At 37.9% G+C, this 20,010-nt stretch overlaps 1 protein-coding gene across 1 annotated transcript in view; it reads right to left on the reverse strand.

The window, feature by feature from the left end:
- EFCAB5 (EF-hand calcium binding domain 5) overlaps positions 1-20,010 on the reverse strand; it is a gene marked incomplete at its 3' end in the record, with an annotated part of 154,977 nt that overhangs the window by 119,619 nt on the left and 15,348 nt on the right. The window contains 3 exon segments of the mRNA XM_080827363.1: positions 12,475-12,556; positions 13,776-13,838; positions 14,375-14,457. Coding sequence (XP_080683489.1) covers positions 12,475-12,556; positions 13,776-13,838; positions 14,375-14,416 — 187 coding nt within the window. The 5' untranslated portion in view covers positions 14,417-14,457.

A 20,010-nucleotide genomic window follows, 5' to 3' on the forward strand; every position in this document is an offset into this window, starting at 1 on the left:
ATGTTGATAAAAATGGTCACCAGCAGCCTTAGATTTGCATAATCTTTATAATCATTGATTTTTTAAATTTGCCATTAAAATTTCAGTTTAAAAAATCTGAGAAAGGTTTTAATTGACTTGGTATAAATTATATGCCTATTTCTGAACCATCCACAGCACTGAAGGGGTGGTGAATATTCTGATTGATCAGGTTTGGATCACCACCTGTCCCTGGAAATAAAGAGGTTGAGTCAGCCCCATGTAAACCAAATGGATTAAGGACAGAAGGGTGGTTTCCCAAAGAGATGTTGGATGAACAAAATATGATGACTACAGAGAAAGTGGTCAACAGTGTCAAATGCTGCAGAGAAATCAAATGACGTAAGAAGTAGAAAGTATATATTGGATTTAGCATCCAATTATTCTTCACTGACCTTAGGGCAGTTTCTTTGATAAGAATGGAAGGAGCCAAGACTTCAGTGGGTTGAGGAAGGGCTTGAAGGTTAAGTGTAGACTGGACAAATGGACAATTATTTCAAGGAATGTGATTGTGAAGGGAAGGATTTTTCTTCAAAGTCTTGACTGTACTTAGAGAGTGAAAGGAAGGAGCCAATATAGAGAGGAAAACAGAAGCTACAGGGGAGAGATTAGATTATGGTCCTCAGGGTCTGAGGAGATAAGAGAGATTGAGATCAAGAATATATAATAAACTCAGGGCCGCCTGAGGGGCTCAGTGGGTTAAAGCCTGTGCCTTCAGCTCAGGTCATGATCCCAGGGTTCTGGGATCAAGCCCCACATTGGGCTCTCTGCTCTGTGGGGAGCCTGCTTCCTCCTCTCTCTCTGCCTGCCTCTCTGCCTACTTGTGATCTCTGACTTTCAAATAAATAAATAAAATCTTTTTAAAAAAAGAATATATAATAAACTTGGATGAGGTTTTCCTACACTCTACTGAGGATGTTTCCTCTAATAGCCTCTATTTTTCGTGGAATAAAATAAATATTGCTAAAACCAACGAATGGTGGGATCATAGACTTGACTGTGCATAATGAAAGTTTGAAATAATTGTTATGGAGGTGGAAAGGAGCAGACAACAAACACACAGATAGGTTTCCAAGTAATACAGAAGTCCATCTGAGATGGAAGATCATATATTTTTATTGGTGTTAGCACATGGAATTATATGACTTTTTCCTAGCATAACTCTAGGTTCCCAGGACCTTAACTAACTCAGGCTCTGAACAATAAGATACCAGATTTTCTTTTCTTTTTTCTTTTTTATATCCATGCTGAGGTGATTGGAATGAAAAACTCAATGGGAATCTTTTTTTTTTAATTTTTTTTATTTATTTTTTTATTAACATATAGTGTATTATTAGCCCCAGGGGTACAGGTCTGTGAATCGCCAGGTTTACACACTTCATAGCACATACCCTCCCCAATGTCCATAACCCTACCACCCTCTCCCTACCCCCTCCCCCTGGCAACCCTCAGTTTGTTTCATGAGATTAAGAGTCTCTTATGGTTTGTCTCCCTCCCGATCCCATCTTGTTTCATTTATTCTTTTCCTACCCCTCAAATCCCCCATGTTGCCTCTCAGCTTCCTCATATCAGGGAGATCATATGATAATTGTCTTTCTCTGACTGACTTATTTCACTAAGCATAATTCCCTCTAGTTCCATCCACATCGTCGCAAATGGCAAGATTTCATTTCTTTGGATGGCTGCATAGTATTCCATTGTATATATATACCACATCTTCTTTATCCATTCATCTGTTGGTGGACATCTAGATTCTTTCCATAGTTTGGCTATTGTGGACATTGCTGCTATAAACATTCGGGTGCACGTGCCCCTTCGAAGCACTACATTTGTATCTTTGGGGTAAATACCCAGTAGTGCAATTGCTGGGTCATAGGGTAGCTCTGTTATCAACTTTTTGAGGAACCTCCATGCTTTTTTCCAGAGTGGTTGCACCAGCTTGCATTCCCACCAACAGTGTACGAGGTTTCCCCTTCCTACGCATCCTTGCCAGCATCTGTCATTTCGTGACTTGTTAATTTTAGCCATTCTGACTGGTGTGAGGTGGTATCTCATTGTGGTTTTGATTTGTATTTCCCTGATGCCGAGTGACGTGGAGCACTTTTTCATGTGTCTGTTGGCCATCTGGATGTCTTCTTTGCAGAAATGTCTGTTCATGTCCTCTGCCCATTTCTTGATTGGATTATTTGTTCTTTGGGTATTGAGTTTGATAAGTTCTTTATAGATTTTGGATACCAGCCCTTTATCTGATATGTCATTTGCAAATATCTTCTCCCATTCTGTCAATTGTCTTTTGGTTTTGTTAAATGTTTCCTTTGCTGTGCAAAAGCTTTTGATCTTGATAAAGTCCCAATAGTTTATTTTTGCCCTTGCTTCCCTTCCCTTTGGCGATGTTCCTAGAAAGAAGTTACTGTGGCTGAGGTCGAAGAGGTTGCTGCCTCTGTTCTCCTCAAGGATTTTGATGGATTCCTTTCTCACATTGAGGTCCTTCATCCATTTTGAGTCTATTTTCATGTGTGGTGTAAAGAAATGGTCCAGTTTCATTTTTCTGCATGTGGCTGTCCAATTTTCCCAGCACCATTTGTTGAAGAGACTGTCTTTTTTCCATTGGACATTCTTTCCTGCTTTGTCGAAGATTAGTTGACCATAGAGTTGGGGGTCTATTTCTGGGCTCTCTATTCTGTTCCATTGATCTATGTGCCTGTTTTTGTGCCAGTACTATACTGTCTTGATGATGACAGCTTTGTAATAGAGCTTGAAGTCTGGAATTGTGATGCCACCAACTTTGGCTTTTTTTTTTTTTCCCCAATATTCATCTGGCTATTCGAGGTCTTTTCTGGTTCTGTATAAATTTTAGGATTATTTGTTCCATTTCTTTGAAAAAACTGGATGGGATTTTGATAGGGATTGCATTAAATGTGTAGATTGCTTTAGGTAGCATAGACATTTTCACAATATTTATTCTTCCAATCCATGAGCATGGAACATTTTTCCATTTCTTTGTGTCTTCCTCAATTTCTTTCATGAGTACTTTATAGTTTTCTGAGTATAGATTCTTTGCCTCTTTGGTTAGGTTTATTCCTAGGTATCTTATGGTTTTGGGTGCAATTGTAAATGGGATTGACTCCTTAATTTCTTTCTTCTGTCTTGTTGTTGGTGTAAAGAAATGCAACTGATTTCTGTGCATTGATTTTATATCCTGACACTTTACTGAATTCCTGTACAAGTTCTAGCAGATTTGGAGTGGAGTCTTTTGGGTTTTCCACATATAGTATCATATCACCTGCAAAGAGTGATAGTTTGACTTCTTCTTTGCTGATTTGGATGCCTTTAATTTCTTCTTCTTGTCTGATTGCTGAGGTTAGGATTTCTAGTACTATGTTGAATAGCAGTGGTGAGAATGGACATCCCTCCTGTGTTCCTGACCTTAGCGGAAAAGCTCTCAGTTTTTCTCCATTGTGAATGATATTCACTGTGGGTTTTTCATAGATGGCCATAGAGGTATGTACCCTCTATCCCTACACTTTTAAGAGTTTTGATCAGGAAAGGATGCTGTACTTTGTCAGATGCTTTTTCAGCATCTCTTAATGGGAATCTTAAGGTTTTTTTCTGAGATGGCCATGGAGATGAAGTAGTTTCAGGCCTTTTCAAATATTACCCACTAGTCAATTTACTTCTGTGTGCTGAAAAAGATATCAGTGCCCAACTGAACCACAATAGGATTAGGGCCATTTATTATTAAAGTCTTTTGCTTTTGTTATTTTGTGGATGCAAAAGAAAAGAAGAAATATATATGGAAATTATTTTTATAGTCATTATTTTTAAGATAAGCAGAAAGTAGTTATTGATTCATGCCTCAATCATTAATAACTCTCATTAAATAGTAATAGTGCAATAAAAGTGCAAGAGACTAGAACCTCCATAATATAGAGAAGTGTTTTTAAAAAAATCTTATTTATTAGTAAATATTTAAGACCTGTAGGTATAATGTTGACATAATAGGTAGCCATGTATCTAGTCTTAGTTTAAGAAAAAAATTACCTAGGGACACCTGGGTGGCTCAGATGGTTAAATGGCTGCCTTCAGCTCAGGTCATGATCCTAAGGTCCTGAGATTGAGTCCTGCATTGGGCTCCTAGCTCAGTGGGGAGCCTGCTTCTCCCTCTGCCTGCCATTCCCCCTGCTTGTGCTCACTCTCAAACTCTCTCTCATTAAAAAAAAGAAGAAGAACAAAGAAAAAAAAGAAAAGAAAAAAATTACCAAGATATAAAAACCTCCTACATGCCCCTACTTTAATAGAAACTCTATTCTAAATTTCATGTTTATCATTTCTCTGCATTTGTTTATATTGTATCTAAGAAGAATGATATTCTTCTTCTTGCTTTTAAATTTTATAAAAATATTTTATGCCATGTGTATTCTGTGGCCTTTTTAATACTTAGTTATTATCTTTGAAAATTCATCTCTATTGATAAGTGCAGCTCTATCTAGTTGATTGATTTTTAAAAAAAATTTATTTTGATTCCACTTTAACAGACAGTGTTATATTAATTTCAGGTGTACAATATAGTGATTTGACAATTCCATACATCATCCAGTGCTCATCATGACAAGTACATGCCTTAATCCCCATCACCTATTTCACCCATCCCCCATCCTTTCCTCATTTGTTTTGTTTTGTAAATTCCACATATGAGTGAAATCATATGGTATTTGTCTTTCTCTGACTGACTGATTTTGCTTAGCATTATACTCTTACTCCATCCATGTCATTGCTAATGTCAAGTTTTCATTCATTTTGATGGCTGAGTAATATTCCATTGTGTATACATGCCACAACTTCTTTATCCATTCATCTATCAATGGACACTTGGGCTGCTTCCATAGTTTGGCTATTGTAAATAATGTTGCAATAAATGTTGGTGTGCATGTATCCCTTTGAATTAGTGTTTTCGTATTCTGTGGGTAAATACCCAGTAGCATGATTGCTGGATCATAGGGTAGTTCTATTTTTAACATTTTGAGAAACCTTCATACTGTTTTCCTCAATGGCTGCTCCAGTTTATATTCCAAACAACAGTGCACAAATGTTCCCCTTTCTTGCATCCTCACCAACACCCATTGTTTCTTGTGTTGTTGATTTTAGCCATTCTGACAGGTGTGAGGTGATATCTCATTGTAGTTTTGATTTGCATCTCCCTGATGATGAGTGATGTTTGAGCATCTTTTGGTGGGTCTTTTGGTCATCTGGATGTCTTCTTTGGAGAAATGTCTGCTCATGTCTTCTGCCCATTTTCTAACCGGAATATTTGGATTTGGGATATTGAGTTTTATCAGTTCTTTATATATTTTGGATACTAACCCTTTATTGGATATGTCATTTGCAAATATCTTCTTCCATTCTGTAGGTTGCTTTTTAGTTTTATTATTTCCTTCGCTGTGCTGAAGTTTTTATTTTGATATAGTTTCAAGAGTTTATTTTTTTCTTTTGTTTTCCTTGCTTCAGGAGACATTATCTAGAAAGAAGCTGCTACAGCCAATGTCAGAGAATTTACTGCCTGTGCTCTCTTCTAGGATTTTTATGGTTTCACGTCTCACATTTAGGTCTTTCATCCATTTTGAGTTTATTTTTGTGCATGGTATAAGAACATAGTTCAGTTTCACTCTTTTGCATGTTGCTGTCCAGTTTTCCTAACACTATTTGTTGAAGATATTTCTTCCCACTGGATATTCTTTCCTGCTTTGTCAAACATTAATTGACCATGCAATTGTGGGTTTATTTCTGGATTTTCTGTTCCATTGATCTATGGGTCTATTTTTGTGTCAGTACCATACTCTTAGGATTGCTACAGCTTTGTAATATAACCAAGTCTGGAATTATGATGCCTCCAGCTTTGCTTTTCTTTTTTAAGATTGCTTTGGCTATTTGGGCTCCTTTATGGTTCCATAATAATTTTAGGATTGTTTGTTCTAGGTCTGAGAAAAATGTGGTTGGTATCATGAGAGGGATTGCATTGAATGTATAGATTGTTTTGGGTAGTAAAGACATTTTAACAATATTTGTTCCTCTAATCCGTGAGCATGGAATGTCTTCATATTTCTTTGTGTCATCTACAATTTCTTTTATGAGTGTTTTATAGTTTCAGAGTACAGGTTTTGCACCTCTTTGGTTAGGTTTATTCCTACCTAGTAATTTATTATTTTTAATGCCGTTATAACTAGTTCATTCATTTTTCACTGCTTCATAGTATTTCATCATATGACTGCATTGCAATGTATTTATTCATTTTCATTTTTGGTGGGGAGTTACCCACAAATATTTTAAAATTTGTTTTATTTATTTATTTTAAATTTCCCCTACCCTTATTGAGAATGCTCTTAAGAATAATTTTATACCCTACTTAGATAGTATCCATCTTTCTGGCCAGGAAAAAATTAAGTAGTGTATAAGGAAACTCTTGAAAAGCCAATATTTCATCTAAAGAATGTCTTATGTCCAATAGTGACTAATATTTATGAACCTCCTCCCAAGTTTTTATTTCCTCTTTGGCTAATTCTCTTATTCCAATATGGGGGCAGTAAGGAGGGTAATATAATGCTTTCCTTTACCTCTCAGTTCGATTTGCCAACAAATTAGTCACATTTTGAGGGGAGGGGATGTTTCCACTCTGGTTCATCACAATGCTCATTAATATACAATGATTTTGTTCTTGTTTTAAATAAGTGTGGGGTGCCTGGGTGGCTCAGTTGGTTGAGCAACTGCCTTTGGCTCAGGTCATGATCCCAGAGTCCTGAAATGGAGTCCTGCATCAGGCTCCCAGCTCCATGGGGAGTCTGCTTCTCCCACTGACCTTCATCCCTCTCATGCTTTCTCTCACTCTCTCTCTCTCTCAAATGAATAAATAAAATCTTTAAGAAAAAGTAAAAAAAAAAAAATACATAAGTGTGAAAGAGAGCAATTATTTAAAGTCTGTGGGTTCTAAGTTACTCTCTTTGCTTTCACCCTCTCCAGCATAACCCAAAGAGAATCCTCTCTTGCTTTAAAGGTAGTGCTACAGATATAGAGTAACTTAATATCTACCCATCTGCCACGGTTCATATGTGCACCCACACATGGACTAGGACATTCTCTATCTTGCTGCAGACTACTAGTGCTTCACTAGTGTGCTTGGCTATCATCGGCTGCTAAGCAATAACCCTAGTGTTTGCACTGATATGCAGAGTGGAAGAAGATGTGTATTTGGTTACAACTCTAGGCAAATACTTCTATCTTTTTTTAATTTTATTTTATTTATTCGTCAGAGGGAGAGAGAGAGAGCGCACAAGCAGGGGGACCGGGAGAGGGAGAAGCAGGCTTCTTGCTGAGCAGGGAGCCAGATGTGGGGCTCGATCCCAGAACCCCAGGATCATGACCTGAGCTGAAGGCAGATGCCTAACGACTGAGCCACCCAGGTGACCCCAAATACTTCTCTCTTGGAGCCAAAAAAACAAGAAAAGAAAAGGAGGCACAGCAATAGTAGGGTTAACAAATCAGGATTCTAAGCAAGCCTATCTACAGCTATCTTTCGATTGAATGACCTCTGATTTCAAGGATCATAAATTATAGCACTGCCCAAGGGTATATTAATTCTGGGGTTCAGTTGAATATAGTTTCAGACAGGTACTGGGTTTCTTAGCAGGTCTATGCTTGGACATTCCTAAACCTTTTGCAGATTGATTGATTTGTTATATATTCACTCAATAATAATAATGCTTCATTTTTGTGGCAGGCACTATGCTAAGCACTGGAATTCTTTCTCAGGATTACCTTCCTAAGCTCTTCATAGCATTAAAAGCCTTTCAAATTCTTCCCCAACATGTATACCTTCACTCCTATATTAAACCACCTTCTAAAATACAAAGACTTCTTCGGGTACTTTGGGCATAAATGCTTTCAACTAAATAAGTAGGGACACAAAAGAATTCCATATTCATATTTTGAAAGGTCCAGCCTTAAAAGTGACTTTTATCATTTCTTGCACTTAGTTTATGGCTCCCTGCTGGGTATGGCCTCCGTACAAACCTATTTAAGGACATGTATAGGAATGAATTATTATCCACATTATAATAAGCTTTAGCAGCTTCTTTCTTTACAAAAGAGCTTATAACATTAGTGGGAGGCTGCTGATTAAACTGGTTCAAATTGACCCAGCAGGGCTATTCCACTAAATGTGTGATGTTCTCCTTAAATACAAGCCCTGTCTGAAACTCAGCTGGCTTGATTCTTAACATTTGTACAGGAGGTAGAATGACTATAAAGGAGGAAAAGAAGCACTCTTAAATACTCTTAGAATTAAGATTCAGCAGCTATAGGAGAATACATTTTCCTACAAAACTGTTAATCTTAGGGTCATGAAATAAGAACAGAGTTGAGCAAACATATTTTCTTTCTTTTTAAATATTTTATTTTTAAGTAATCTCTACACCCAACATGGGGCTTGAACTTAAATCCGCAAGATCAAAAGTCCCATGTTCTACCAACTGAGCCAGCCAGGCATCTTGAGCAAACATATTTTCAAAAAATGACTTCTCGAAATATAAGTTAAGCTCATACCCTGAAAAGTATAATAACTAGGTAAAGAAATGAGGAATTCACACATACACTTAAACACAATATTTTCTTAGCAAAGATATGTATTTGAGTGCACTCTGAGAGTTGCCAGACGAGTCAACATCATTTTAATTTTGACAAGTATGTAACAAGAATAAAGACACTTCCTTTGGTATTTTGAAATTGCATCAACAGTTCCTATTCTCACTTCTCTATTTTTTTTTTAATTTTTTTATTTTAATAAACATATAATGTATTTTTATCCCCAGGGGTACAGGTCTGTGAATCGTCTGGTTTACACATTTCACAGCACTCATCATAGCACATACCCTCCCCAATGTCCATTTCCCCACCACCCTCTCCCATCCCCCTTCCCCCCCGCAACCCTCAGTCTGTTTCTTGAGATTGAGTCTTTTATGGTTTGTCTCCCTCCCAATCCCATCTTTTCATTTTTTCTTTTCCTACCTCCCCCCAAACCCCCCCACCTTGCATCTCCACTTCCTCATATCAAAGAGATCATATGATAGTTGTCTTTCTCCGATTGACTTATTTCGCTAAGCATGATACCCTCTAGTTCCATCCACGTCGTCGCAAATGGCAAGATTTCATGTCTTTTGATGGCTGCATAGTATTCCATTGTGTATATATACCACATCTTCTTTATCCATTCATCTGTTGATGGACATCTAGGCGCTTTCCACAGTTTGGCTATTGTGGACATTGCTGCTATAAACATTCGGGTGCACGTGCCCCTTCGGAGCACCACGTTTGTATCTTTAGGATATATACCCAGGAGTGCAATTGCTGGGTCGTAGGGTAGCTCTATTTTCAGTTTTTTGAGGAACCTCCACACTGTTTTCCAGAGTGGTTGCACCAGCTTGCATTCCCACCAACAGTGTAGGAGGGTTCCCCTCTCTCCGCATCCTCGCCAGCATCTGTCATTTCTTGACTTGTTAATTTTAGCCATTCTGACTGGTGTGAGGTGGTATCTCATTGTGGTTTTGATTTGTATTTCCCTGATGCCGAGTGATGTGGAGCATTTTTTCATGTGTCTGTTGGCCATCTGGATGTCTTCCTTGCAGAAATGTCTGTTCATGTCCTCTGCCCATTTCTTGACTGGATTATTTGTTCTTTGGGTATTGAGTTTGATAAGCTCTTTATAGATTTTGGATACGAGCCCTTTATCTGATATGTCGTTTGCAAATATCTTCTCCCATTCTGTCAGTTGTCTTTTGGTTTTGTTTACTGTTTCCTTTGCTGTGCAAAAGCTTTTGATCTTGATGAAATCCCAATAGTTCATTTTTGCCCTTGCTTCTGTTGCCTTTGGCGATGTTCCTAGGAAGAAGTTGCTGCGGTGGAGGTCAAAGAGGTTGCTGCCTGCATTGTCCTCAAGGATTTTGATAGATTCCTTTCGCACATTGAGGTCCTTCATCCACTTTGAGTCTATTTTCGTGTGTGGTGTAAGGAAATAGTCCAATTTCATTTTTCTGCATGTGGCTGTCCAATTTTCCCAGCACCATTTGTTGAAGAGGCTGTCTTTTTTCCATTGGATATTCTTTCCTGCTTTGTCGAAGATTAGTTGACCATAGAGTTGAGGGTCTCTTTCTGGGCTCTCTATTCTGTTCCATTGGTCTATATGTCTGTTTTTGTGCCAGTACCATACTGTCTTGATGATGACAGCTTTGTAATAGAGCTTGAAGTCTGGAATTGTGATACCACCGACTTTGGCTTTCTTTTTCAATATTCCTTTGGCTATTCGAGGTCTTTTCTGGTTCCATATAAATTTTAGGATTATTTGTTCTATTTCTTACTTCTCTATTTTTTTTAAGATTTATTTATTTATTTGACAGAGAAAGACCACAAGTAGGCAGAGCGGCAGAGGGAGAGAAGCGGGCTCCCTGCTGAGCAAAGAGCCCGATATGGGGCTCGATCTCACCGCCCTGGGACCATGACCTGAGCGGAAGGCAGACGCTTAACCAACTGAGACACTCAGGTGCCACCTACTCCCACTTCTTACACACACGCACACACAGACACACACAGACACACTTATAATGAGAGATTTAAAATACTAGGCTTGGGACGCCTGGGTGGCTCAGTTGGTTAAGCGGCTGCCTTGGGCTCAGGTCATGATCCCAGCGTCCTGGAATCGAGTCCCACATCGGGCTCCTTGCTCAGCAGGGAGCTTGCTTCTCCCTCTGCCTCTGCCTACCACTGTGTCTGCCTGTGCTCGCTCTCTCTCTCTCTCTCTAACAAATAAAAATATAAAAAATAAAATAAAATAAAATACTAGGCTTAATAGTGACTGGTCACTGAATAAGTAAGTACATTGCATTGCAAGTGATATTGCAATAAGCAACTGCAATGTTTTCAGTATATATCATATACTGGAATGAATAGACTTAAACAAAATACACTTCCCTCTACCATACATTGAAAAGCAACAACAGAAATTGAAAGTTCAAAACAGGAAATAGCACAAATTCTTGATTGATAAGTTTTCTGGAGAGGCAGTCAATTACATGTGTGAAGTTTTGCATGTGTAAATTTTGTCACAACCTGATTAAAGTGAAAACCTAGTTAAATTTATAACAATTCTGTTTGACATGTTTAAAATTAAAGAGTTTGTTTAGAAACCTTGCTGAAGGGCACCTGGCTGGCTCAGTCAGAAGACCATGCAACTCTTGATCTCAGGGTCATAAGTTCAAGCCCCACCTTGCATATTAGAGATTAAATAAATAAATAAATTTTAAAACAATTACCAATATGTAATTAATGTAGTAATTAATAATCAATAAATTAAAATAAATATATAAATGAAATATAAATAAATTAAAATGAATAAATTATAAATAAATAAATAAACTTTAAAAAAAAACCTGGCTGAAATGATTAAGGTAAAGTATAAGCAGTGGTAATCGTGGTGGAGGGTGGGAGAAGGAAAAAATAAAATCAAGAAACTGGGGCTGGGAGGAGAGGCAGGTGGAGAGGGACTTTCTGAGAAACTTTTTACAAGTTAGTATAATACAAGCAATGAAAATATTACAAGTTTACAATAAAAACAGAATAAATGTTGGAAAGTTTGGTTCTTAACATGTACATATTATAATACATGTGAATAAGAAAAATAGTAAATAATTGTTTTTAATTGGTTTAAGAGACAGAAAACCCTTTGGAGAAAAATAAGCACCTAAAAGTTTCAAGTAGCATCTATATAGCAATTTATAGTTTAGAAAATGCTTTAATAACTATTATTTAATAATTATTATTGTAATTCAATCTTTCAAAGCCTAGCAATCCTACACACTTAATGCTTTAAACCAAACAGAAGCAAATTTCAATTAATTAAAATAGTTAAATTTCATACTGTGTCAAGAATTTTTATTGCACAGGATTTCACTAAGTATCTGAAGTTAGAAGAACTATAGTGAAATGGATGAATGTCTTTCTCACTTGGTTTTTGTCTTTGATCCTATAAATCTCCAGTGTGCATAATGATGTGGGATTTGGGTTAAGGGTGGGGCTAGAAGTCAGAATAAATGTGTGGCCAAGTAGAGAGGTAAAAAGGAGAACGAAAAAGACAATAAACCCATGAAATCACTTGTGTTCTTCATTTTACAACTGCATTAATGAGTATGTGTCAGTCAGCTCTCAGCTAAATTTTCTCTTTAAGCATGAGATGAATAAAGTGGCCTCAGAGGTATTAATAGATGGTGAAAGGAACACATTTTTTAACTATTTCCCAAATTGCATTTAAAATACCCCTGAGATGATATTTTTTTAAAGGCAAAATCTTAAGAAATGTATCCCTGATGAAAATATAATTGTATTAAATTCCATTGTGTTGCGGAAAGGCTGGTTCTCTACCTTGGGATTTTTCTTCTGCCGCTGCTTCTGCCGCATTGCTCTTGGTGTCTAAAGCAGAGCTGCCTGGTTCACTCTGTGAACTCTGAAAGGAGAAAACGATCATCGATTTCAAAAAATGAGTTACTTTTCCTCAAAGTTGGATCAACTCTCCCACTTAAAGAATGCAGATAAATGCCTTGTAGGAATTACCAAACATACCTGGTTCATTTTTCTAGAATTTAATGCTGTGTATTAGAAGCAAAGGAGTAATCACAGTCTTACTGCAACAAGATAAAATGCATTGGCTCAACATGTCATCCCAACTTCCTGTGGCTAACAAAGTGATATGCTAAGAATATTATTCCAGATGTACATTAATCCTCAAAGTATTGTGTAAGCTCCACCATACTTTCTAAAAACTAATTTGAGACCACCATACAGTGAAATTAGACTTTTGAAAATGCTACTGTTTTACTATTAGAATCACTTTCTATGGTTGTGGGGGAAAGAAAAAGATTTTATCTTAACTGAAGAAATTAAAGCTTAGTTTTATGGATAAATGGTGGCAAAATAGCTTTTTTGTGCTCATGCTGATGTAGTTTTGTTTGTTTTGTTTTCACGCTGACATAGTTTTAAAAGAATGATAATAGAATATTCTTAAGACTCGTATTAGTGAACTTAATGGTGAATCATATTTTTAATTGCCTCTCTTTTTCTCTAGAATGTTCTTCCTCATTGAAGTCTTGTATTCAAATAAACACAAAGTTACTTAAAATATTAACATGGGAATTACAGTTTCAGAACAAATAGTGAAGTTACCCTAAAAGCGGGTGGTTATTGTACTCAGGATAAAAGTTCTGTTTTAGAAAGCACCCTTTATTTACCTATAATTTATAATAGCTTTTCACAAATAATTTACCTGTCCATGGAAGCTTCCTGCAACTGACTCAAATGAGTCATCTTTTTTTTTTTTTTTTAGGATTTTATTTATTTATTTGACAGACAGAGATCACAAGCAGGAAGAGAGGCAGGCAGAGAGAGAGAGAGGGAAGCAGGCTCCCCACTGAGCAGAGAGCCCGATGTGGGGCTTGATCCCAGGACCCTGAGATCATGACCTGAGCTGAAGGCAGAGGCTTAACCCACTGAGCCACCCAGGTGCTCCTCAAATGAGTCACCTTAATGATTAACATGAATTTGTTCTTTTCCATTTGCCATTTTATCTTTTTGAATACCCACATCTTTTCTTTTGCTTCTTCATAAGAAAATTAATTTGTCCAGTTTACTCTCCAGCATTAACACCTGATTATTCATGAAAACTCTACCTCAGTAGGCTCTTTTACTTCAGTTGCTTCCTCTATCCCTTCTTTGTCTTCTTTTCCATTTTCCTGAAATGGAAACAGTGCCAGTAAGTGGTATCCAAAAGAAGCTAAAGATAAAACTAACACCTTATACTCTAATATACCAAGATTTTTATGTAAAAAAAAATTATGTAATGGGCAAGTATCATACCAAATAAAACCATACAAAGTAGCTGTATTAACAAATTCAAACAGACTTGTTATAAATGCCAAAACTAGAAGCAGATTACTGTGACCCAACTATTATTTGACCCCTCTCACACCTCTTTTTCTTAAGTAGACTACATGCCCAGCATGGAGTCCAACCAGGGGCTTGAACTCATGACCCTGAGATCTAGACTGACCTGAGATCAAGAGTTCAGATGCCTAATAAAGTGAGCCACCCTGGCACTCCTGACCCCCCTTTTTCCAGCACTTTTGTCACAACCTGATACAGAATACTTCAACTAAAAAGAGAAATAATTAAATGATAAAATATGATATTGCATCTCAATTTTCTCAAGAACATTGACTCTCAAATCCTCTCATAGTTAAGTGGTTAGAAATCTATGTTTGCCACGTACCTGAGCAGGTTTGTGTTCCTCTTGAGATGCTGACTCACTCATCTGGGCCACTGAAAGTTGTCATCAAAAGGTAGGGAGAAGTATTACCAGACCAATATTGATAACAAAAAAGAAAGAAAGAAAATAGTAATAAACAACAAAAAGCACTAGAGAAGACCGAAATCACCCCCAACCCCCAATGCATCCCACCATTCTATTGAATAGTAAGTTCTCAACTGCTAAACTTTTCAAACTCTGCTACTGTTACTGCTGTTGTTACTGGCCAAAACTAGATTAGTGCTAGGCTAGTGCCCAGGGAGACAGGAAAACTCAACATTAATAATCACAACCATTATCATTTAAAAAAGACACACACACACACACACACACACACACCAGCAACAGTAATACAAGTGAATTTTTTAAAACATTATCATCCTCATTAATTTTTGAAATAACAATTCAGGTGAGGTGGAATGAAACTTTGATGGCTACCCAATTCTCACTACAGAGCACTTCTTTTTTGAATGAGGAGTTCTGAGAGGAATGTGGTTTTATCCTATTTATTCATAGTAAGGAGTTAAAGTGGATAATTATCAGATCTTTACTTCACTGAAAATGACTATAGATTCAGCCACAAATTATCAAAATCACTGCTGTGCCAAAAATCATTTGAGAATTTGTGTATATTTAGGCTAAGTGCTATGCAAAAAGTAAATTTTATATCCATGGCCTCTACCTCTAGGGCAGTTACAGTCTAGGGATTATTTAATTTGAAATGGTATCTTTATACTGTGCTAGAGTCTTTGCATTTCTTTTTATCAACACAGCACATGTTCTAGTTGAATAAACCAAAATTACTGCCTTTGGAGACAACAGATTCCAACACGTTAGAATAGCTGCCTTAAAGCCTTTTTGAAGCAATTCATGAATAATAAATAATATAAAATAGATTTCTTTGGTAGGTCCCAATTGTACATGCTCACAGGCTGCTTTCTTTGCTTATGGTGTCCATCTCTTGAAACTGCTAAGAAGCTCCCTTCCATTTCTCTTAAAATCCATTTTGTTTGGATGCACCCAGATAAATCCAATGCAATAAACCTTTATTGGGGGCCTTCTCTATGCAGGCAGACATCAGGGTTTAAAAGATGAGTAAGACCTGTGCTTGGGGAGACAAGAAAACTTCCTTTGAAGAGTTCCTAGTTTAGTGATGGAAAAAGGGATAAACAGAGGCAATTTAATCTGCAAAGTGCCAACGGAGACATGCATGTAAGATGCTAAGGAACACAGAGGGGTAAGCAATTACTTTTCCCAGGGAGGTCAGGGAAGTTCACAGAAAGACAGATTTCTAAACTGGATCTTAACAGGCTAATAAGACATTTTTGTGTAAAGGAGGGGGAAGAGTATTTGAGGCAGAAGGAGCAATACACACTAGGGTATGCAAGTTCAAAAAGTGAAACACTGATCAAGAAGAGCATACTTATATAAAAGAAAATGGCAGGAGATGCGGCTGAAAAGGTCACTTTTCAATCTGTAAAGGCTAATCATGCTGAATCAAGGAGTTTGGACTTTACTCTGTGCTTTTCAAGCACAGTATAGATGTGATCAAGTTGGTGTCTTTAAAAAGTTACCTCCGCCAGCAAAGACTAGAACTATGAAACACCGGGGGAAGAGAGCATGAAGGTAAATTTTGTACCTGAAATGTTGCATCTGCAGTAAATGGCCCTCACTCTAGTCTAGGTTCTGCCAGACATTGCCAATACCCTAACCATACCCCTTCAGCTTCACTTTTCAGTATATGTGCATGGTTTCTGACCGCAAGTGCCTGGAATTCTGAGCATTTCCTGCCAGTCCAAATGTGGAGAAAAGCAAGAAGGGCTTGGGAGTTGGTATCTTACAGGAGAAGCCCTCAGTCAGTAATGGATAGGAAGTTGCATAGAGTCCCATAGGTGGAACACTTCTGTCTCCCAGACCTCCCCAATGGGATAGAGCCTCAATTGCCTACACTGCAACCTGCCCAATAATACAGGCATCCTTCATTTTTCTGTATTACTTCCCTACTCCATTACCATTGTTTCCTGGAACCACCTCCCAGATGAACTTGCACTCAACTCCTTGGATCAGGGTCTATTCTGTGGGAACCTAAAGTAAAGCAGATATGATGATCAGGATTGGGGGCAAAATTGGATCTAAAGAGTGAAAGAGAAATAGCTGAGGTTCATGGAGTGAGTTTTTTTTTTTTTTTCATATTTATAAGGCTGAATGGATGATGATGCCATTTAATGAAATAAGGAAAAGAGAGAACAAACAGGTTGGAGGAATGATAAGAGTTTGCATTTGGAGGTGTTAACACGTTTAATATACCTATTCAGTAGTCTGATAGACATTTCCAGTAAGAATCTTAATGACACTGAAATATATTATGGTGCATTGGTAGGAAGTTGTGCAGAATCAAGTCCTTTGGAAAATGACAGAAGCACTGTCCAGTCTGAACAGTACTAACTTGCATTTTAATTACTCAAAGTGCATAGCATTCTGCACACCTCACTCTCCCACCCATGAGATTCTAGAGTCATTCTACTTAGATTATCAGCTATGAGACAGAATTTTTGTGAATCTATTAAGAGACCTTTATATGCATTCCCAATAGATTTATAAATTGGTGAATTGCAGTATTTGGCATCTTGATTGGCAAGACTGTTAGTCATGTATGACAGGGTAGCCAGTTATCCTTGAGGAAGGGGTTTCCCAGTGTAAGAGAGAAATCATACACGATTCTGATTTGTCAGACTAATAGAAGATCAGAAATGTCATTTAGCTAGATTTCATGATTCTTAAACCTCTGGGTACTGACAGAAAGATGCATTTGCAGCAGGATGTTAGTGGAGCTCACCCAATAAGAATATCTTCTAGGAGAAGAAAAAAAAAGATAAAGATAAACCCTTGCTGATGAATACTTAAAGGTAAGGCTAGGAAAGAAAAGCCAGGGTAAGAGAGAGATGACTGCTGAGAATGGCAGGAGATTCCTACAGCTATTTACCTGCACGCTGCTGGCTTGACTCCCATTATCAGCCTCTACCACTATGCATATGCCACAGCAAACTCCTGCAGCCCCACAGGTACATGCCAACAGCCAAGGTCTATAAAGCTATTGGTGGATCTGGATTGAACCCTAACCCCTGTCATTGGTCTGCACAGCTCCACTCACTTGCAGTTAACCTTACAGTTGTACACCTGCAAGACACCAGCCCCAACTCCCATCACTGGCCTCCCCTGCCAAACATGTGCCTACAGCTAGTCCCTATAGTCACACATGTACACAGTGACAGCCAGAGACACTGCAGCTGCCTGTTTGCCTGCAGTTGTCCCCAGCCCCTGCTGAAGGCCCTAGACTTCACCAGTACACATCTGTTAGCAACTGGTGCCTGCATCCAGCCTCCTCAACTGGCCCCATAGCCAACTGCGTGCACACTGTCTGGCTATGGCCACTATCACTGTCTGACATGGTCCCTAGCCAGTAGACTAGTGGTTCTCTTAAAGAATCCAAAAGTCCTGGGGCGCCATGGTGGTTCAGTTGGTTAAGGGTCTGACTCTTGATTTTGGCTCAGGTCATTATCTTGGTGTCCTGGGATCAAGCCCGTGTCTGGCTCTGTGCTCAGTAAGGAGTCTGCTTTAGGATTCTTTCCCTTTCCCTCTGCCCCTCCCCCTGCTCGCGTGCACTTGCGTGCTCTCTCTCTCTAAAATAAAATAAAATAAATCTTAAAAAAAATAATCCAACAGTCCTTGCAGCCATTGTGTACTGCCTGTAGCTGTCACCAATGATCATGCAGTTGTTGATTTCATGGATCATAGCTTCCTGAGCCAATGAGACACCATGTCATCCCCACCCTTCCCCATCTACAGGCACTACATGCCCTCACACTTGGCATCCTGCAACACTAGACCAAGGGTCACAGCATGTTCCAGCATGCCCCCAACTACAGTTGAAGGTCTTTCCTTACCAAAGTAATTCCGTAGGTCTGGAAGAGCTGACTCTTCTTCAAATGCACAAACACCTACAAAAGTGACAGGGATCACAAAGAATCAAGGAAACATGACACCACTAAAGGAACATAGTAAACTTCCAGTAATAGACGCCAAAGAAGTAGAGATTCACAAATTACCTAACAAAGAATTCAAAATAATTATTTTAAAGATGTTCATAATGCTACAAGAGAAAACAGATAAACAGTTTGATGAAATAAGGAAAATTAAAAAAGAATGAAATGAAGCCTGTGTCTCCATCTCCCTTCACCCATTTTGCCCATCTCTTAATTCTCTCTCCTGTGAGAGAGAATTTTTGCTCTCTATATTTGTGAGTTTGTTTTTGCTTTCTGTTTATTTGTTTTGTTTTGTTTTGTTTTTAGTTTCTACATATAAGTAAAATCATATGGTATCTGTCTTTCTCTGACTTATCTCATTTAGCATACCCTCTGGGTCCATCTATGTTGTCACAAATGACAAGATCTCATTGTTTTTTTATGGCTGAGTAATATTTCAGTTTGTGTGTGTGTGTGTGTGTGTGTGTGTGTGTGTGACATCTTCTTTACCCATTCATCTATTGATTGGCACTTGGGTTACTTTCACATCTTTGTTATTGTAAACAATATTTGCTAATGGATATACAGTATAAAAAGATGGAAATTTTGGCATCAAAAACAAAATGGGAGGGTAAAAAGGTAGAGCTTTTGTATGTAGTTGAAATTAAATTGCAATCCACTTAAAATAATTATTATAATTGATGTTTCATGGTAACCACAAAGCAAAAACCTAGAGTAGATGCACAAAAGATAGAAAGAATGGCATCAATGCATACCACTATGGAAAATCATCAATTCACAACAGAAGTCAGTAAAAGAGGAAGAAAGAAACAAAGGAACTATGGAACAGTCAGAAAATCATTAACAAGATGATATTATTAAATTTTTCCCTACTGATAATCACTCCAAATGTATATGGATTAAATTCTCCATCAAAATGCATAGAGTGGATGGATGGATGGATGAAAAACAAGACCCAACTATATGCTGCCTAAACAAGAGACTCATATCAGCTTTAAGGACGCACATAGGCTCAAAGTGAAGGGATAGAAAAAGAGAGTACATGCAAGTGAAACAAAAAATAGAGCAGAGGTAGCTATACTTAAATCAGACTTTGAAATTTATGCCAAAAGCTGCAACAAGAGACAAAGAAAGTCATTATACAATGATAAAGGGGTTAACGCATCAAGAATTATGGGTTGCAGGATTATAGTATTAACTGAATTCACATCCCAGCCAAGTTACTCATGTTAAAATTGGGGCACTCATTTAGGAAGAAGGACGTCATTCCAAACTTCCAGCATTCAGTGGGACTAGGAGACTAATATCTCAAACTTCTGAGTCACTCTGGGTCTCTCTTGCCAATGGAGGTAGTTTGTCCTCCTGTATTTTGGAGACTAGCCTTCACTAATTTGAAAACCTTGCAGTAATTTCTGGGGCAATTGCCTTACTAGGAGATGCCCATTTTCCTCAAGACTCATCACAACCACCTCTTACTTCTAGGAGACTCATAACTAAAATCAGAGCTAAAATGCTCCAGCAGGGCGATTACAAAGAATGACCAGGAAAAATAGTTTT

The sequence above is a fragment of the Martes martes genome, assembly GCF_963455335.1.
Source record: "Martes martes genome assembly, chromosome: 16".
Classification (NCBI taxonomy): Eukaryota; Metazoa; Chordata; class Mammalia; order Carnivora; family Mustelidae; genus Martes; species Martes martes.